This window comes from Parus major, chromosome 17 (genome assembly GCF_001522545.3).
Source record: "Parus major isolate Abel chromosome 17, Parus_major1.1, whole genome shotgun sequence".
Lineage (NCBI taxonomy): Eukaryota > Metazoa > Chordata > Aves > Passeriformes > Paridae > Parus > Parus major.
The window spans coordinates 9,365,218-9,386,040 of NC_031785.1; the positions used below are offsets into that span (position 1 = coordinate 9,365,218).

The 20,823-nt window shown below is 45.3% G+C and overlaps 1 protein-coding gene across 6 annotated transcripts in view; it reads right to left on the minus strand.

The window, feature by feature from the left end:
* PNPLA7 (patatin like phospholipase domain containing 7) overlaps positions 1-20,823 on the minus strand; it is a 100,608-nt gene that overhangs the window by 41,819 nt on the left and 37,966 nt on the right. For all 6 annotated transcript variants that reach the window (XM_015644744.3, XM_033518441.1, XM_015644743.3 and 3 more), the window contains 3 exons: positions 17,139-17,252; positions 6,618-6,678; positions 6,027-6,176 (listed from right to left, as the gene is read on the minus strand). In XM_015644744.3, coding sequence (XP_015500230.1) covers positions 6,027-6,176; positions 6,618-6,678; positions 17,139-17,252 — 325 coding nt within the window. The remainder of the gene's footprint in view (positions 1-6,026; positions 6,177-6,617; positions 6,679-17,138; positions 17,253-20,823) is intronic.

The following is a 20,823-nucleotide window of genomic DNA, read 5'->3' on the forward strand; positions in this document are numbered from 1 at the left end:
CAGAGAAGCCGGGGCTGCCTATGTTCTTGAGTCACCCTCCTCCCTGTGCTTTCATCCAAGGGAGAGGCAGAGTTGGCAGGGCTGGGGTGGATCTCTGTGCTCCTTCAGCCACAGGTACCCTGACTGCAGACAACACGTGCACAGCAAGCACCAGAAGAGCCTTGGAGAGACTTAATCATATCCAGATCTCCCTTTTGATGTGGAAAAGCAGCAGTTCACAGAGCAGGACACAAGCAAGGGTGCCCAGACAGGCCCTGGCTGTGCCAGCTCAGGAGGAGCCTGCCCAGCATCCCGTCCTTCCACATGCCAGGGCCACGGGACAAAGATTCCCAGACCTTCACTCATCCCCAGCACGGAACACGGTGGTGCTTCCAACAGAACCAACTTGTTTTGTCTCAGAAATACCAACCATCTGCTCTGCACTCCCAGTTTCTTGCAGGCTCCCAATTAATCAGCCATTAAAACCCCTCCATTAATGCGACCAAGAACACCAACATATGTGAGCTCAGAAAACAGAACCAACAAAAGTGTTATTTCAACTAAACTGCTGCAAGCAACCAAGGAATGAAAAAATAACATTCCTATCCTGGAGGCTCAAGGCCAGGTTGGACAGGGCTTGGAGCAAGCTGGAATAGTGGAAGGTGTCCCTGCCCATGGTAGGGGGTGGGATGAGATGAGTTTTAAGGTCCTTTCCAACTTAAACTATTCCATGATTCTGTCATGATTCAAATCCCCAGCCCTCAAACAGGGCAGGAGGTGGCCAGGCCAATGTGTCAGTGCATCCTTAAAGTGTTTTGTCACGGTCACACACCTCTAACCACCCCTCTCCAAACCCAGCACAGGGAGCTGGCATCAGGGACACATCCCTGCACCCCTCAGTGCTCTGTCAGTAGGATCAGAACAGCTCCAAGTGAAGAACAGGAGAGGTGATGTGAGGTAACATGAAATATTTCTCTGAGCCCTGTGTGTGTCTCTGACAGCAGCCAGCAGCAGATTGCTGGGGAGGAGTATCAGAGCAAGGAAAACTGAGTGCCATTCCCTGAGCCTCCAGCAATCCACAGCTTTCTCAGCCTTTTGGGTTTCTCAAGCCTGAGGTGGTGACTTTCAGCAGCCTGGGGGATTTTTCTGTCAGCCAGGAGCTCACAGGGATCCCAGGTTTTCTGTGCTTCAGGTGAGAGAACTGCAGGCAGTGGCCTCATCCCAGGGATGGTTTTTGGGAAAACCTCCTGGGGCATCTGAAGCTGTACTCCAGAGCCATCTGGTTTTCAGTATAGAACTAAGAATTCCATGGAACAGAAGGAAAGGGAAGGAAAAGCTGGCAAATGCCAGAGGTCTGGTTCATTTTTTCTGCTAACAAACAAGGGCACTGAAGAGAAGGGCTGCAGCAAATCTTCCAACCTCCTGCCCCAGAGAGGGGGAAAAAAACCATCACACAAGACATAAAACCTCCCTTTCTTGCCTGTGAGCAAGATACACACTTTGGTCATTTTTTTCCACAAAACATCCATTTCCTAAGATATGCAGGAACAGGAGCACAGGTGTCCTAGTTCAATGTCTAACAAAACATGGTCCAAAAGTTGCCCTGAGGAATGAGTGACCCAGAGAGTGATTTCTGAGGCTCAGGAATGGTTTCAAATCCACCTCACCTGAAAAACACACCCTCATCAGAAGACAAGGCCAGTGCTAAACACACTGTGGAAAAAAAATTAGCAAAGCAAATTTACTTGCTTGGACTCCATTAAAAAGAAAATTTACTTTTGGCCTAATAAAAGTCTACAAAATTATGTGGCCAAGTCATAACTGATAAATGAGCTGGATGTCAGAGGATCCTGCCCAGCAAAAAAATACTAAACTGTGCCAGGGTTCAGGCACCACAATGAACATTTCACATTTAAATCTAATCTGTGTGTAAAGACAGGCAGAACAGTAATTAAAAACTCCAATAAATTATTAGCAAAGAATTTTCAGTGAGCTCTCCAATACATTATACATTTTTAGAACTGAAAAGAAGAAAAATTTAAAGGGCAGAAAGGAATGAGAAAGACACATATGTTGGATTTGAATCCCTCCCTACTTCGGTTTGAAATTCTATGAGATCAGAGGGCTCCCACATAGAACCAGAATTTGCACAGCCATGTGGTGTCTTTTAGCTGGTCTCAGTAAAGGAACAAAAAAATAGGCAAATACTTCTGAAAAATCTGAATAGTGCAGAAGAAAATCTTATCAAAAGATGCTCTCAGTTCTTCTAGGATTAAGAGGAAAAGAATTAATAATAAAAATAGACATCATGAACACTGACCAGAATTCATCAGAATTCACTATAGTCCCTTCCAACCCTGACCATTCTGTGATTGGAAGCTCCATGGAAGCACAAACATCCCTTAGCATTTAACTGGGACACAATCCCACTGTCTGGAAACAATATGTGAATTATCATAAATCACAGAAACACCAAATGTCAAAGACAGCACAAATGGGCTGGGGAAAGCTGCAGGTGGTCCCACACACTGGTGCTCCCTGAGTGCAGAATGCACCCCTGAGGGAGAGCAGGCTGCTCACCTGAGCTGTTCCCATTACAAATCAAAACATTAAAAGAAAAGAAAAAGCTTGAAAAAAAATTTAACTAAACCAACAAAAAAGAATTGAGCAATAAAACCACTAAGTCCTGTCTCACTACAGGCAAAAGTGGATTTTCTGTTTTTTTTCTGGGGGAAGGAAGATTCTGAATACTTTTCCAGTTTTTGTAAACAGTAAATATTCACTGTCAGACTGAGATTTTCTAGTTGTCATTACTTTTATACCCCTTTAATAATACAAAAGTAGTTAAAAATTACCAAAACAAGCCCCAAAATCCTGTTGGGATAGATTCACCTGCAACCAGCTCCAACTTCAAGCACTGCCCACAGCCTTCTCATGCCAATTCCAGGAAAAAGAAAACCCCTTCTTAAGTGTTATATTGTGTAAAACACAGCCTGCATTCCCACCAGGACTGGGATCACCCTGATTCTCAAGGCCAGGCTCCTTCCCAGAGCTTCAGCTGATGATTCTTGCAATGGTCTCAGTGCTCCTGCCTGCATCCTTCCAATTCCTTCCTTCCTCATCTCCAGCCTGCAGCAGGGGAATTCAAGGCATCACTGCAATATCCAGTTCATATCAACAGGAAGGGAAGGGAAAGGAATTTTCTGTAATAAATATGTTAAGTTGCAAAAGAAAGCTAAAAGCAGCTGCTCTCTCCACATATTAAAGCTGCTCTCCACTGCTCTGGAACATATTTGAAGCCCAGAGCAATGAAATTATACGGATCAAATGTTAAGTATGGATTAAATGTTAAGTCAAGTATTGTAATCAGATGCTGCCATTTAACTTACAATTAGAAAAAAGGTTGGTTCAAGGGAAAAAAAATCCAAAATTGAACACAAAAAAAACTTGAATAGCAGCAAATCTTCAAAGCAATTTTCCGAACTGAGAGTTCCTTTCAGAGAAGATTTTCAATTCAGCCTTCTCAAGCACATTAACAGCTTTCATTTCCATAAACCCAGGGCAGTCTGATCCCAGTTCACAGCCAAGCCCCAGGTGCTGATGAGCCCAGCTGGGAGCTCAGGGAAGGACTCAGGTGGCAGTGGCTGCTCAGCAAGGTCCCAGTGAAAACCATTCCCTATGGAATCACTGAATGCTTTGGGCTGGAAAGGATCTTAAAATTCATCTCATTCCATCCTCCTGCCATGGGCAGGGACAGCTCCCACTGTCCCAGGCTGCTCCAAGCCCTGTCCAGCCTGGCCTTGGGCTCTGCCAGGGATCCAGGGACAGCTTCTCTGGGCAACAGTTCCCCTCATGCCAAAAGTGCAGATGAATAGAAAAACAACCTGAAAACAAATCAAAATTTCACTCCACTACTCAGTTCATTTTTTGTTGTAGGAAGTCAGAAGGGAAAAAAAAACCAAAAAAAATCTAATTCCAAATCCCATCCCTTTCCCTGAAAGCAAAGCAGCACCTGCACTCCCAGCACTTTGTGAGGCGCTGAGAAGGAACACCCAAACAAGCCTCAGCCAGAGGGTAGAGGAGGAAGTACAAAAGCTACAAGTTAAAAAAACAGAAAGGAGGAAAAAAAATAAAATGTTGCTTCTGCTAGATAAACAAAGAAAAGCTGCAGGCTGCCAACACCCCCAGCTCTGCAGAGTTTTTGTGCTGCCCGGGAGCTCTGTGGGGCTGAGGGAGCGGGGCCGGGCCCGGTGGCTGCGAGGCCACAGAGCTCCTGTGCCAGCGGTGTTTGGGACCAGATGGCTCCCTGTGTTTCCCCACAACGCTTTCCTCTTCCCACTGCAGCCGTCTGCTCCCTTTTGGCAACAACTTCAGGTGCCAAGGGTGTGCAGAGCCATCTCGAGCTGCCGAGCACAGCACAGGCCTCAGGGAAGGGTGAAGGAGGAAGGGCCCAGTGACCCCACCAAACCCCTCTCTTTGGCACCCACCTGCTGCTTTCAGCCCAAATGAATACGAAAAAATGGGTATTTTTATTCTGAACAGTCCATCTACCTACTTAAGTTTCTGTTTGTTTTATTTACAGGCTCTCAGTGTTGTCACACATCAAAACAAGCTGGCAGTGATCCCTAAGGAGTCCCCATTAGCAATACAGCTCCATTATGGATGTAACATTTTTCTGCCATCTCCAAAATAAGAGGAATCTTCAAACACCCACAAATTAGTTCTCACTGTAACAAGTCTCCACCAGAAGTTGCACACAAATTCAGGCTTCAGAAGGTTAAAGAGCTCAAGCACCACCACCTTTTTCCTATGCCTTCACCCAAGAAGATTTTTAAGGATGAAGAGGAGTGTCAGTTCCAGACACCAAAAGTCAGAAAGAAAATTACTAATAAATGTAAGTGGTTACACCTCAAGAATCACATAACCTGTACTTTTAAATGAGTCATGAGAGAGCAGACTAATACCTTCTCAAAGGACTACAGGAGATTCACTCAAGAGATCTGTAACAGCATTTGAGGATGAAAAGAGGATGTTCAGGAAATGTCAAACACCACTAATGAACACAAAATTAATTCTGAATTAAATACATGGGTTTTGTGAGGAACTGGAACTTGCACAAGCAACTTCACCCATGGATAAAGCAATTAATGACTCAGCTATGAGCTGAACACATGGTTTTGTGGGCATGAGACAGACAAACAAGCTGGCAACAAATGGGACAATGATTTCAGACTAAACTTTGGATTTCCAGTGCCAATCTGGATTTCCTCCACAAGCCTCTTCCACCAGGTCTTATCCTTACCACTCATGTACAACCACAACATGAAGAAACTGCCTAGGAAACCCTTTGCTGGAGGAAGTTTTTCAGCTGAGGAGGCCTGAAAAGCTCTCACCCATGAGCTGGAGAGAATCAGACTCTCAGGTGCCATGGGAACAGTGCCCTGGTGTGGGATGTGTTCCCTGGAGTGACTGTGGGGAGCTGAGGGCAGCCAAGAGAAGGGTCAGAGAGGCTCTCTGGGTGAGCATTTCTAAGTCATTGAGACAAAAAAGTTTTCCACTATCGTTAAACAGAACAGAGAAACAAGAAGCATGAAAAAGGCTGATCCTGACCACTGCTGCAGAATCACAGAATGGTTTGGGTTGGAAATTACTTTAAAGATTACCTGTCCATGGATACCTTCCACTATTCCAGGTTGTTCCAACCTGGCCTTGGACACTTCCAGGGATCCAGGGGCAGTCCCAGCTTCTCTGGGCAACCTGGGTCTCCCCACCCTCACAAGAATTTCTCCTTAATCTCTGACCTAACCTGCCCCCAGTTTATAACCGTTCCCCACTGTCCTGTGGGGACCTGGCCATAAAAAAAGTCCCTCTCCCTCCCTTTTGGGATTCTCTCCAAAACCTCCTCCCCATCCCTGTGACCATCCCCAGGTACTGCTACCCCCTAACACAGCCCAGACCCCGCTCTGACAGGTGACAGTAGCTGGCCATGCCACTCTAAAATGACCAGCAGGGTTTGTTTGCTGTGATGCCAACAGGGGAACACTCACCCACAGCACTGAGGGCGTGCTTGAGCTCCAGGGTGAAGGCTGTCAGCGGCACCTCCTTGGACACCGGCATGATCGCCACCGTGGAGAGGTTGCTGGCAGGATTCCCTGCATCCCACTTGCTGCTGGAGCTGTGCAGTCCTAGAGGATGACCTGTCCACAGAGAAAACACCTGCCATCAGTCAGCCAGGCTGCAAAAAATTCAGTGTCACCTTCAGGCAGGAGGGAAAGTGTCACAGTGTCACCGAGCTGCTCAGTGTCAGAGGAATGTAACACAAACCTCCACAGCATCTGAATTCCCACATATTTCATTTTAAGAGGATGAAGATCAGTTTCCATCATTTTTGGTTGCTGGTAGAGCATATGTGGGTTGAAGTTAGGCAATGTTAAAAATATGCCAGGAATACGTTAAATGACACATGGATTTACCTGACCCAGGAACACAGATTAAAAAAAGCACTTAAAATCCCTTTACCACAACTTTGGAACTGATTTAGCCCACAAGAGGAATTAGTTTAACTAACAAAACCCCCAAATCTATTGTCAGTATTAAAATATTCCCATCAATGGGAATAGTCCAGGAATGAGTCTCACCTCCCTGCTGCAGACTGCCAAGAATCTTCTCACCCAGCAAGTGAATAAGTCTGGTCACAACCTGGGAGAGAAAGGGAGCAAAAAAAGAAATAATCAGGCAGAAAGTACTGAAAGTAGAGCATCCACATGGAGACTTCCAAAGTTTTTTAAGATGTTCCCTCAAGCTGAGCCACACACAGTCAAGGGTTTGCAGCTGGAGCTTCTTTCCTGGCTGTATTGTGTGGTGGCTGATCATTTGTCTTGGTTTCTCCTACCTTGTTTTACTTTAATTTGGAAAAACAGGAGAACAAAACAACCCTGGAACAGGCAGGATTTAACTTGCTTTGGGGAAAAAAACAAAACAAAACAAAACACCCTGATTATTTGGGGAAACATGTGAAATTGCATTTTCAGCTCTCCTCATTTCTCTCTGCATTGCACCTGTCCCTCTAAGTACTCACTGCTCAGTGCGTGCTGTACTTTTTGTAGGTTCTAAAGGCTCAAAAAGGTTCAAGTCTGTGTTCAAACAGACCCTTCCCCAATCCTGATGGTTTACAGCAGCCAATTCAAAATATTTGGGGGAAAAAAGGGGGGATAAAAACACCCTCTAAACACCTGCAGAGTCAAAACAAACTACCTAAGAAATTGCTTTCCCCCTCAAATCATGTTTGTCTGGTAATTCATGTTTGAAGGCACAGATGTGCTCCCAGCTGTTTTTCCAGCAGGATTCACATCAATATAAGCTAATATTCCAATACCCAAATGTATCTCCAAACTGACAAGCCTCTCTCCAACATGACAAATCAATAATTCCTGACAAGTGGGGTAGCAGAAGACTAATCCTTGCAATATCACAAAGTGACAGACATGGAAAATGCAGCATTTTTTCTGAAAACTCTACACAGATGTTTTACCAAATAAGTAAAAGAGTTATTTAAATGCATTAAGGATTAATAGAGCAATCATTAAATATTCTACCCCAGACAAATTATTCAAGGTCAAAATAGCTCATGAGGACATAAAAAAAACCCCAAAACTGCCACAACAAAAGTTCTCCAAGGTTAACAAGCGAAACAAACAGCAGCCAGGTTACCTGGGATCCTGGATAAACACACTGTTCCCACAGGAACAGGCACTTCAGGATGCATCTTTCAAATAAAGAGCCATGTAGTAGGCATCCAGACAGGTCAGAATGCCCACCTGAGTAATTTATACATGCTGACTTAAAAATGAAACCTAATACAGCAAAAATTCCCCTGCGCTGTGAAATGCTGGGTATGAAGCACTGATATATTTTAAGTCCTCTCTGGGAAAAGCAAACAGGAGGCTTCCAGCACAAGGGTGACTTGTAGTGGGGCACAGAAAAAGAGTTAGCAAGGTTATTTCAGGGATTTCACGGCATGGTTTGAGGTGGAAAAGACGTTTAAAGCCCATCCAGTCCAACCCTTGCAGAGTACAGGGACACATTCCACTGTTCCAGGCTGCTCAGAGCCCCATCCAACCCCACCTTGGACACTTCCAGGGATCCAGGGGCATCCCCCACCTCTCTGGGCAGCCTGTGCCAGTTCTGCCCCATAGCCATGACTGCAAGGTCCTGAAGATGCCACATCAACATCTCCTCAGTGACCAGGATAAACCCCTTGGGAGTGCCTCCTCCTTGCCCCAAGAGCAGGCACAGTGTCCGTGCCCACTGCCACCGATGTGGGGAGGACAGCAGGAAGCTCACAGCCTCCTGCCTTATCCTGGAATCTCAGACAGGATCTAAATATCTTTTGTATTTTGTCCAAAATACAACAGAATCTGATCATCACCCAACTACACAACTCACTGCCACTTCAACACCACCAAGCTCTGAAGCTCTGAGATTCCCCAGAGGAATGTGGCTACGGAAAACTACCCCAACCATGGGGAGAACTCAGGGAAATGGAATTCTTAACAGAAACAGAGACTGATGGCCCTTGCTAAGGGAGATAATCTGCCCCCAGAGCACATTTGCTATACCCAGTTCACAGGCTTCACCTAAACCTGCAGCAGCACAGCAGGACTTTCCTTCAGCAGTTTCGGGAGGTGCTGTGAACATTTTACACTTCTGAAGCACTTAAGCATCAGAATTTTAATTACTTACTAAAACCATCTCCTGTATTTATAACTTTTTCTGCTTTACAGGCAGCTAAGGAGAGCTCCAGCTAAGTTACAAAATATGTCCAAGGTTAATGATGGAACTAAGAATAGAACCTATTGGTCTCATTTTCCAGTTGGCTGCTCCTGTTACCGGGAAATATTATTTGTCTTGTTTGCTGGAGCAAACCTTACAGCCTTGGTATGTATAGATAGGGAAAATTATTTCCCTGGTGACTTTGTACGACAAGCAAAGCTGCTCCCCAGAACGGGATGAGTCACTCTGTCGCAGTCATGGCAACGTCCAAGGAACATCAATTCGGGATCCGAGCTCAGAACTGAAATTTCCACAGAGTTTTCTATTACATACACCAGATATCCTTTCACATAAAGGCAGTGTTTTCCTTTAAAAGGGACTTGTCCATCCTTCTGAAGGAGAAGTCAATACAAATCACATCCCTCCACTGACAGCAGACCTGACCTGATTGACCCCCAGCTCTCAGTGTGCAAGGCAGCAGGAGCAGCTCTCCCCAAACTCAGGGCAGCTGGGGAGAACTGAAAACCAACAGGAAAAATTCATCCTTCAGGTTTCCAAGCCCCTTTATTCTCACTCCCACACAGCAACAGGGCATGGGAAGGAGCAGCACAGCTCAATGCAGCCCAAGAGACAAGAAGGAAAGCTCTGAGAATTGGCAGTGAGGGTTTGGGCAGAGGGGTAGGGCAGGAACTGGACTGACCTGGAGAACAGAGTGAATTTCACTCCTCTGGACATGCAGCCCCCAGCACTGCCCCGCACTCCTGAGCCAGGGAAAGCCTGGGCACTGCTTTTTCCAGAACCTTCTTCCCATGGGAATGCCAGTCTTTCCCAGTCACAGTGCCAGAACAGCCCGGAACACTTCCCAGACATCTGCACGAGCAAAAATCTCATTTTCAGGGTGTCACCATCACCCAAGGCTAGACAGCCTTCCCAGTCAGAAGCGTCTGCTGTGCTCACCCCTACAGCACATCCTGGATTTTACAGTCTCTTCTAGCACCCAGCTACCCAGCCCTGCAAGCACCTCTCCTGCTGGCACAGCATCAGGCAGCTTCAATTTAAGGCTTGAAGAAAAATCTGCAAGAAGGCAGCGAGTCAGAGCCCAGACGGATCAAACAACACCAGGAGGTTCCTAAATTAGGCGAGGATCGTTAATTGCCTGTAAAGCAAACACAGCTTTTGGACCCCTTGTGCTGGGGATGGAGCTGAGCTTGGTTTGGTTGGTGAGGAAGTTGAATTAATCCTTCCTCATGATTAGGAACAGCAATAGCAGCGAGTGCAGCCAGCTCAGTTAATCACAGTTAATCACAGTAACGAGCAGTGGAGCTGTGGATTGGACACTTGGCTGCCAGGACAGGTCTGCTCAGAGCTCCCCAAACTGCCAGGGAACACAGCTCCCCAGCCCCTGCTCCTTGCCCAGGCTGGGAGTGACTCAGGGAAGGCACAGAGCACCTAAAGAGGCACTCCAGGGGCTCATGGAGCGAGTCTGGAGCTGCAAGGTCTGCCCAGGTCAGGGAGGTGACTGAGATCACCATCAAAAATATCCCCAAAGCATAAAAAACCCCACTCCTGAGCTTATGCAGGAGTTTTCAGGCCAGAAGGAAAAAAAGTGACCTTACAGGTCTAAAAAACTGAGTAGATCTCCATTTCAAAAGCTGCTTGGGGCTCCAGCTGCATCAATACCATTCTCCAAAAGCCCCAAACCCTTCCAGCTCCATCCCACACCTGCAGATGTCACCTCATAACCCTGGCCCAGAGCAGGATGTTCTGTGACACATTTTACAAGGGAAATGACCATTTCTCCTCCTCCTGCCACCCATTCCCCTTTTCAGATGAACTCCCCAGGACCTTTCTGTGCAGGGCAAAACAGGACAAAGAGTTTCTGTTTCTCAAATGGTGCTGGAGAACACTTCCCTCAGCACAATTCCACCTCTGACCCAGCTCACCACTCACCCCCTCAGCTACCCACAAACTCCATCCCAGTGAGACCCACGCAGGCTCTCTCAGCACCCCAAACCCCCAGATCTCTCCTGTCTGCTCTGACAGTCTGTTCTTCCACCTGCTGAAAAGAACCTTCTGGGAAACCATTCATTTTCCCTGTGCTTAATTAATTCAGTTAATTGTTCAGTTACTTCACAGACCTGCAGCCTCTGCATTTGTGGCAGGGTAAGGCCCAAACACCACATTTCCTTACCTGAGGATGATTAATTCCTGTTTCAAAAGCAGGATGTGGCCAGGCAGGATCTCAGCTCTGCTATTGCTGGTGCCAGCAGAGAGCTGAGTGCTCCATCCATCCTGGGCCTGAAGTGTTATCAGAGCACCACTTGCTCCACTGTAATTCCCACACCAAGAGGTTACAGTCACTCTGCACTGCTGTATTTCCTAAAATCCTTTTAAATATTTCAAACTATTACCTAGCCCTGCTAATCTTCCAAGGCTGGGTTCTGCTTAAAGCTTTTGTTCCTATTCAACTGTGAAACTCAAGAGTTGATTTACAAAAAGCTCTTTAAATGTGATTTTCATGAGAATTCAGTTGGAAAATATTTTCCTATGGACATTTATTTCAATCTGTGAATAGTATGCATTGCCTGGCAAATTGAATTATCTGCTGATAGACAACAACTAATCCAGACAAAGCTTGCTCCATCATAGGTAACTTTTGATTTAGACAGAACTTATACATGAAGGGGGACTACAAGAAATTTATAAACCCACACAAATCCACAGAACAACTTCTGGGGAGCTTTTTCCAGGATTTCTTAAGGGCTTTTTCTAAGGGACAAGGGAGGAGGAGAGGTAAATTAGATCCTCAGCTTGAATAAAACCAGGGTGTTACTGAAGCTTCACATGGCCCCAGATCAGATAAACACTTGTCCTGGAATCAGGGAGCTTAGCAAAGGGTGTGCAATTGAAACTTCTGATGTTTGATCAGCGCTGTGACAAAGCAAATCCTCAATGTTCCCTCACAACAATTCCTGGCACCTTTTCAAATGCAGCTGAAGCCCACAGAGGAACTGAAGCTTTGTCCTGGGGCTCTTTGAGCTTCTAACACTTGGGATCAATCATGTCTTGAAGAAAAAATGTCATTCTGGCATCGGTGCTGATTAAATAAATCCCCCCTCCTGCCAGCCTCACTCAGTGACCATTGAATTCCTTCTCTCCTTTTCACATCCACTCCTCTTACAGTCGAGGAACACTTAGTGGAATGGACCAGGAGAAGAGATACAGAAAAATGCAGAAGCACAGCCTTTCCTGACCTATTCCCCAGTGCCACATCAAGCTTAAGCCATGATGCAGAATCTGCCCTGTTCCTGTGGGCAGCATTTTGAAAAGGGGGCACATTACAGAGCTCACTTTGTAAAGCTGATAACCCTGGGGAAGGCTCCAGCCACTTCAGAGAGGCTCTGGTTCAAATACTCATATAAAGATAGCAGAACTCCACTTGGAGATGGATGACAGGTTCTGAATATATTTAAACCCCAAGGGCAGGCTCAGAGAATTAAAAGGAAGATGCAGAAAAACTCTTTCTATTTCTCAGCACGCGTTTCCAGCACGCCAAAGGTTGTCTCACAGTTCAGCCCCCACAGCTCCCAAGCAGATTCTCAGCACCATTTCCATCAGCAACCAGCAGCTCTAAATTTCAAGTTAGAATTCTAAAAACTAACTCAGCTCAGGAGAGGCAAAGCTAATCTAGGAAATGTGATCCCAGCTCTGCAGCAATGTTGGAACATCTCTGTGATCTGCTCACAGATTTCTGTGCTCTCGCTGCTGCCTCGACGCTGCTTTGCGGTGCCAGGAATCGTGAGCTGGTTCCCTGTCCTACTTTCCAGAACTGAAGGCAGGGATGAAAATAGAAAACATCAATTCCTTTCCACTCCTGAAGGCTGGAGAGCTTCAAGCAGCACCAGAAATGAGCACAGAGGCTTTCAGGGAGCAAATGCTCTGGCTGGCAGAGAGCTCTGAGGGCTGTGCTGGAGAACTGGGGGCACCAGGGTGGACAAAACCACCGAGTTTGGTACCATGGAACACTTTCCATTGGGAATGTCTAGGATGCCATATCCAGAGCGAAGCAAGGTTGAGATGCTTTCCTGAGAAGCCAGACGATGTAAGCTTGCTTCTGCAGTCTGAGCAGGATCTAGAAATCAACATCTGTCATTTCTGGGCACATAATCTGAAGTTTTGGCTGTTATTTATAACTGAGGCCAGGCTCCCCACACACACCCATCTGTCTCAGCCCTCAGAATAACCTGAGCCATGGTGGGTCACTTGGAAGATCCCAGCAGATCAGCTCCTGTCTCTCCCAGGACCAAAGCAGCTGTCCAGGATACAAAACAGAAGGCAATCATATGAATCTCCCCCAAGGATCAGCCAGGCCACTTCTCCAGATTGTACATCACAATCAAGCTCAAGGATCTGGAATCACTGCCTGGGCTAACAGAGCACGATTTCCCTCATTTCACACAGCTCTCACTGGCAAGCACCACCCACGTCCTACAATTTTCTTACGCACCAGGTAATGTTTTCTTACAATGCATTCCAGAGTTGGAACCCTTCCTGGATCACCTACAAACACGGCATGGCTGGGGAAGAGTCTGCAGGATGGAGTCCTCCCACTAACTCCTAAAATAAAGGAGTTTTCAATCTTCATAGGAACTGTCTGGAGCCTCCTCATGAGGGGGCAGCTCCAGTCTCTGCTCTGGGACAGGGACAGGGAATGGCTGGAGCTGGGCCAGGCCAGGCTCAGGCTGCAGATCAGGGCAAGGTTCTTCCCCCAGAGGCTGCTGGCACTGCCCAGGCTCCCCAGGGAATGGGCACGGCCCCGAGGCTGCCAGAGCTCCAGGGATGCCCAGGGTGGGATGTTGGGGGGTCTGGGCAGGGCTGGGTGATCCTGGGGGTCCCTCCTGCTCAGGATGCTCTGTGGTTCCTTGGCTCTGTAAAGCTCAAGGGTAACGAGCTGAGAGGGAAACCCAAGCTCAGGAACTGCCCAGTTTTTGGCTGTAAACACACACACACACTATTCAGGCTCTGCAGAAGTTGCCAAGATGAACACCAAAAAAATCCAGTTTTCCCTTGAACTAAGAGAGGTTTTCACCTGACTCAGGGGACCAGCACCACTGTTTGCTCATCTCCCACCAAGTGAGACTCATGCCAACTTACCCTCAGCAGGCAGTGCAGGATCATGAAGCTGCTGCCTGTCCTGGGTTTTTGTGCTTTGCAGAGGGAAATCCTCCACCACTGCTGAATCACCAGCCAGCTCTTGCTACCCAGTCAATTATTCCAGAACTATTGCACCTGCTATCCCTTCATTACTTTATTACTTCTGCTTGAATGGGGAAAACAACATCATAAACCCTGTGTATAAATCACTCTCCTAGAATAACAGCCAAGAAAATAGGACAGAGAGAATTCATTTGGTCCATCCCTCTGCTCAGCACTAAGCATTACTCCACTGATGATTTTAGAAGAGGTTATAAAAACAAGTAACAATCTTTTAGTCTTTCTGGAGAGTAGAATGAGCTTTTTCTCACTGCAACTGCTGCCATTTCAGCTCAGCCACAGTTGCTCTGTTCCAGTACAGTGAGCAGCATCTGCCCTTTCTAGCACAAGACAACTTTATACATCTCAAAATAGCCACCATATCTTCCCTTAACCTTCTATAGGCTTTTTGTCTTTATAGGTCAGTATTTCTAAGCAGCACTCAGCTGCCTCCTTGTCCTCCAGACTCTCTTCCTTTAATCTGCCTCTGCCTTCAGATGTGCTGCCACAGGCTGGTGCTGAAGCTTTTCCAGCATCAAGGAGAATGTCAGGATTTCTTCACTCCAAAAAACATTCTCTTCACACAGTTTAGGGTTTTTTTGCAACTGAGTGACACTGTCCAGGCATGGGCAGCTTTGATCCTCTAATGCCTGGATTCTTTTTCTAACCAACTGAACCAGCCCCTGTCCTCTGTACATTTATCAGTTTCCAGCTCAAGCACTTCTCTCCAGCAAAATCCTTTAAAGTTTACTTTGGCTGTTCTTTGTCTCCCAGATTTCTATCCTATGGTTTTACTCCATTACTTCAATTCTCTCTCACTTCTGTCCTTCCTCTCTTGCCCTCATCCAGAGCAGTGGGGGCAGCAGGGGAGGGGGGATCCTGCCCCTGTCACCTGCAGAGCTGCCCCAGCACAGGCAGCACCTGGAGAGATCCAGAGAAGGCTCCAGGGGGATCAGAGGGATGGAGCAAAAGGCTGGGAGAGCTGGAATTGTTCACCTGGGGGAGTTTTGGGGTGAGCTTAGTGTGGCCTTGCAGAGCCTAAAGGGGCTCTAGGAGAGCTGGAGAGGGACTGGGGACAAGGGATGGAGGGCCAGGAGCCAGGGAATGGCTGCCAGTGGCAGAGGGCAGGGCTGGATGGGATTCTGGGCAGGGATTGTTCCCTGGCAGGGTGGGCAGGCCCTGGCACAGGGTGCCCAGAGCAGCTGGGGCTGTCCCTGGATCCCTGGCAGTGCCCAAGGCCAGGCTGGACACTGGGACAGTGGGAGGTGTCCCTGCCATGGCTGGGGTGGGGTTTAAAGCTCCTTCCAACCCAAACCATTCCATGATGGACCTAACAGACAAAAAAGAGAACACACAAGGACTCTGAAATCATATTAAAATACTTTACCTGACATTTTTAACACAGTCTGAAGGCATTAACTGCATAAATCACCTCCATAAAATCTATCTTATGTTCCTCTTTCTATTTCTAGTGGGGTTCTAAACCAACCCCATAGGAAAAAAATGCAAGTTCTCACTTTTTTTTATACCAGTTTAACATCTACTTAGAATTTGGAGACCTCAAACAGCAGCACGAATGTGTCTTTCTAACAACCTGTGTTGCAACACATTTCCTTAAAATATCTATTTTAGCATTTTGTTTCATTGCAACTAATTAGCCAGACTATAGGCAAGTCTAGAGAAAACTGATTCCACACTGAAAAAGGTCAGGAATTTGAGGCTGCTGGGTTGTACTCTTTAGACATGAGAAGACATTTGAATTCTATTACAAATAAATGTTTTGAATTGTGCTATAAATGTAACACTCAAGCTCAATTTTAACTGCAAAGCAAAGAGATTCACAGCTCCACAGAGATCACTGTTCAGGGGAAAACAGCTCTGCCAGCTGGCAGAAAGGGAAGAGAGAGAAAAGAGACACTGAAATAAATTCCTGCCCCAGATAAAGAGGCAGAATTAGAACCCAGCCTTAGTGCAGAGCAGTGTTTAAAGCTCAGTGTTTAGGCCAGGTTGGATGGGCTTGGAGAAACCAGGTCTAGGGGAAGATTCTGATCTAAACCTGGGCAGGGAATCACAGTAAATAGAGAGAAATAAACTCACAGCTCTGTCCAAGTGAGCTCCAGGGACCAGAAGTGCCTTAATAATCCTCAACAGAAGTTCAGAAACACTTCTGCAAAAATAATCCTTACAGGGAAACCAGGAAGATTATTTTTCACTGACATAACTTCTGAGCACTTACTGCCATAATTAAATTCTCCTGGCAATGAAGAAGATAAAACTCCACAGTTTTGGAATAATGAAAATGCCTGAATGGAGGCTTTATACTGTACAGCTTAAAGAAAAGTTTGTATATATATATGGCATATATGGATGCCAGGAAAGCAAGAGAATACAAGTATTTAAATGAGTTTTTTTTATTTTTGAAGAATTTTTAAAAAGAAATCTGGTTTAAAAAAAGAAAAAAAGTCTAGGTCTTCAAGACAGCAAAATGAAAAATCAGAAATAATTTGAAGTAACAGCATTAAAGAATTGCCTGTAAGGCCAATGCAATGATTTAGTGCTTAGTATAATGTCCCTGATGCACTTAGGGACAAAAGAATTAAATTTCGAGTCCGTCAGTCTCCAAATTTGCAGGAGAGAGATATAATGTCAAGTGAATTAAAGAAGATGGATGAGCTGATGGATTCAAAGGGAGCAATCAGAGTCTTCAGGACACAGACAGGTCTGGCAGTTGTAGAATGAGGATTGACAACCTCAAATGGCAGGAAGAGGGAAACCAACCCCCAAATATCAAAGCCCTGTTAATAAAGGGTGGACCCTGAGCCCCAGGAGGGAGGAATGAGTAACATTTTAAAAGGATTTTAGAGGCCAAACCTCCATTTCCCATCAGCAGCACTAAGTGATTTCCACTTTACCAACATCCTGCATTTAAGCAGAACCACTCCCAGATACACAAAGCAGCCCTGCAATAAAAACCTGTTACGATTGATCAGAGGATGCTGCTGGAAGTCTGCGATGGATCCGCTCAGGCACACAAGGAGATCCCACAGAAAACCCAGAGGACGTGGTGCTAAAGGGAGCCTGAGCCTCTCAGACATCCTTGGGGAGAGACAGGGAGATGGTTTTAATCCCCTTACCTGGGGGAATTTGCGTTTGATGGAGATCAGGGCCCCCTCCGGGAGCTTGGCGAGCTCCGAGTCGCGCACGGCGTGCACCGTGGTGGCTCTGGGCTGGTGGGTCAGGGCCTCCACCTGCAACAGGGACAGAGCATCAGGGACCACTCACAGCCTCCAATTCCTCCCCTTAAAACACACAAGAATCCCTCCTTAACTGCAATTTACTCATATTTCAAATCCAAGTCAACAGGACTTTGCATTTTTAACTTTCCACTAGAAAAATAAACAAACAAATAAATAAATGATATCTTCAGCTTAAAGCTGTTTGAGTCGTTTAGGGGTTGGGGGGTTGATGGGTTTTATTTGTTTGATTGATTTTTGGGGCTTTTTTCATGGTTTTTGGTTTTTTTTTTCAAAGCTTATGTTGACAGCAAATTCCAACAGAAGCAATTAATTCCTCACAGTACTATGGGCTCAGACACACAGAATGAGCACCAGATAAATAACAATAACAACAACAATAAAACAACAACAATATTCATAGTAATAATAATAACAATAATAATAATAATAACAAATAATAAAAAATATAATAATAATAGTAATAATAATAATTATCCTTGTGCAAAACACAGAGCTCAGTGATCCCACTTCCACCAAGATCCCCCCTTGGAAGGCTCCATGTTCACAAAATGGATAATCCAGACATCCAGAACATCTTGAGCTCAAAATCTTGCCATTAGTCCAGAAAACTGAGATAAACTTGCCAATATTAACTTCAATTTCAGCAGCACCAATTGCTCTGCATGGAAAACTGCACAGGGAAATTTAAAGCACCTTTATTTTGCAAGCTCCAGCTTTTGGTTTTTTTTGCTCAGGTACCAGGGATGTTTTGTTCTGTCATCACACTTTAATTATATAGAAGGGCAGAAAAAAAAAAATCATCTTTGTACATACATTTATGGAGAAACAAAACCCCTTAAGACTCCCCAAAGGGCTGTGTAAGATGTTCTGTTTTATCTCCCTCCCCAATTACCAGCTTTTTATCACAGGTTCTTGGCTCTGTAATTTACCTTCCTCCTCCTGAAAGCAGGTTAAGAGTTTCAGCTGTTAAAATAAAACCTTTCCTCTCAGCCAGGCATCTCCTGACTGAGTTTAATTTGTATCAAGAATAAAAACACTCAAACTGTCCGAGATCCTCTGCCACGATTTCTGTGATATATGAGTGCATAAAATTAACTGTGCTCCAAGGGGCTCCTGAGCCTTTCAGAAAAGATGAAATTTGTAAATTCGTAGAAAGGCAATTAAATTTTAGCTTTAAACACAGCCTCAGGGAGGGTTTTTCAGCTCCCAAGTGTAACTTTGTCTTTCTGACAGAGCAGAGGGCACAGGGAGAATTTTTCCAAACCTCCTTCCCAAGAAGCCATTCAAATAATCCAGATTTGCAACACCACCAGTCCCAGAGACCCCTGCAAGTGCTACCTGCAGTTCCCAAGTGATGACAGAAATTGGATCTTGGCCTGTTCTTACACTGAGGTACTGTGGAACTCTTTGATATTTTTATTTAAATACACCCCAGTATTCCAGCATGGAAAATATCTGGGTCCCAGACACTGTACACAAGGAAATTCAAACTGTGTTTTCCCCTTGGGTATGATCATCTGAGTTCCCAATCTCAGTATTTATTAATAATCCCCATTATTCACTTATTAATTATCCCAGAGCAGCTGGGGCTGCCCCTGGATCCCTGGAATTACCCAAGGCCAGGCTGGACAGAGCTTGACATAGCAGGGGTGGCTCTGGATGGGATTTAAGGTCCCTTCCCACCCAAATAATTCTGGGATTCAAGAATTAATGAAATATTTCCTCTTCACTGAAGTGTGAGGGATCTCATTTGGATCATCTGCAGGATCATTCTTGACTTTCACCACATTCTCCCCCCTTCACACCCTGTGGTTTTAGAGCCCTTTTTGCACTGGTTCTACATTTCCTGCACACAGAAATCTGCCAAGCCCATTTGGTTTTGGCTATTCCCGTCTCCTTTGGAGCTCAAAAATATTCTACAATTGAGCTGCAGTTCTCCCTTGAAGATAACACATTTTTACTTTGTATTTTTTAAATAAACCATTTGAGACTTCAACTGTTCAGAGATTCAGATATTTTTCTCCTTGCTTAGGAAAAAACTGAAATCTCATGCCATATGAGTATTTAAAATCATTTCTATCTTAAATCATGTTCAAATCCTTGGACCCTCTGCCCAGTGAACCTTTTGAACAGGTTTTCTTGTTTCTCCAGGTTTGTCAAAGTACAAGACTCAGAGACCTAGCTTGAACTTCAAAATGAATAAAATCCACTTACAATCAGAAGACTGTAGCATTATCTCCTTGGTCATAAAAAGGGAAATTTAACATTCTGATCACCCACCACAGCTACAGCAAACAACACAAAACCACCTCCACAATAACATTAATAACCAAATGTTTCAAGAAATAGCATTATTATCTTTCAGATCTTATTGAACCTGACTGAGGAGAGCATTTATTTATATTTTTGGTTTCATAATCACCCAAGGTTTTCTCTTCAGCTCCCTCCCAGACTACCATCAGCATCACTCATCCACACCAGCACAAACACAGCCACAGCATTTGTTCCAGTACAAAAAAGAACCAGTGCAATCTTTCCCACTTCTCCTCCAACTCAAGCCAACACAGCCCTTTTCTTGCTCGAGGCAATTGTACATCTCTGCTCTTCTCATGTCACATCCATTCCTCCTCCTCCTTCCTAACAAGCCTCTAAATAAGTTCCACCTCACTGCCCCCCATTTCTGGGCTTCTCTCTTTCAGTTTCCTGCATTTGCCATCCTTGTTGTTCCTCTCTCTGTCCAAGAATCCTCTGGTTTTCCTGGAGTTCTGCTGAGCCCACCACGTCCTCTGCTCTGCCTGGACTGGCTGCTTTTCTCTTTGCCATCTCATTATCTGCTGTTGTTTGGTTTTCTCTCGTGCAATAAACTCAGCAAGCTCACACTGCAGTGCTAATTTAACTTGGAACTCCATCTCTCTGAAATCCTGCTGTGCCTTATTTTAGCAGCCCTACAAAAATGCTGAATGTTCCCTTCACCACTCCCCTGACTCCAAGGTCGACCCCTTGTCTCCTCATCCTCAAAATCCCTCTCCATCTCCAGCCCACCCTCAGAAATCTGTCATCCATCACTGCCTTTACTTCCACTCCCTCGAATTTGGGGAAATTGCACAGGAACAGTGTCTCAAATCTGGAATAATTTGAGTCAGAGAGCACAAAACCATTTCCAGTGTTAAACACTCTGTGGTTCTTTTAACTAATAATATGGCTATGGGTGAGGGCCCTCCTGCACTGCTGTGCTTCTGTTGTTCCTAACACTTACAAAACAAATAAAAACATCCCTAATAAATCCTTAATAAATAAAATTAATTAATAAGTGAAAAAAAAAAGCCCTACAAAAGAGCCTGCACTCTTTGTACTGTTCCACTGAATTCTGACAGGGAGGGGTTTTGAGCAATCGAGTGGAAGGGGCAGAGGGATGGAACTGGATGAGCTTTAAGGTCATTTTAAACCCAAACCATTCTGGAATTCCATGATTCCCACACCTTCCCTTAGTTCAGTATTAAACAGTGGCAAAACCAGGTTTTGCTGCCTCCATCCCATACGATGCACATGATTCACAACCCTG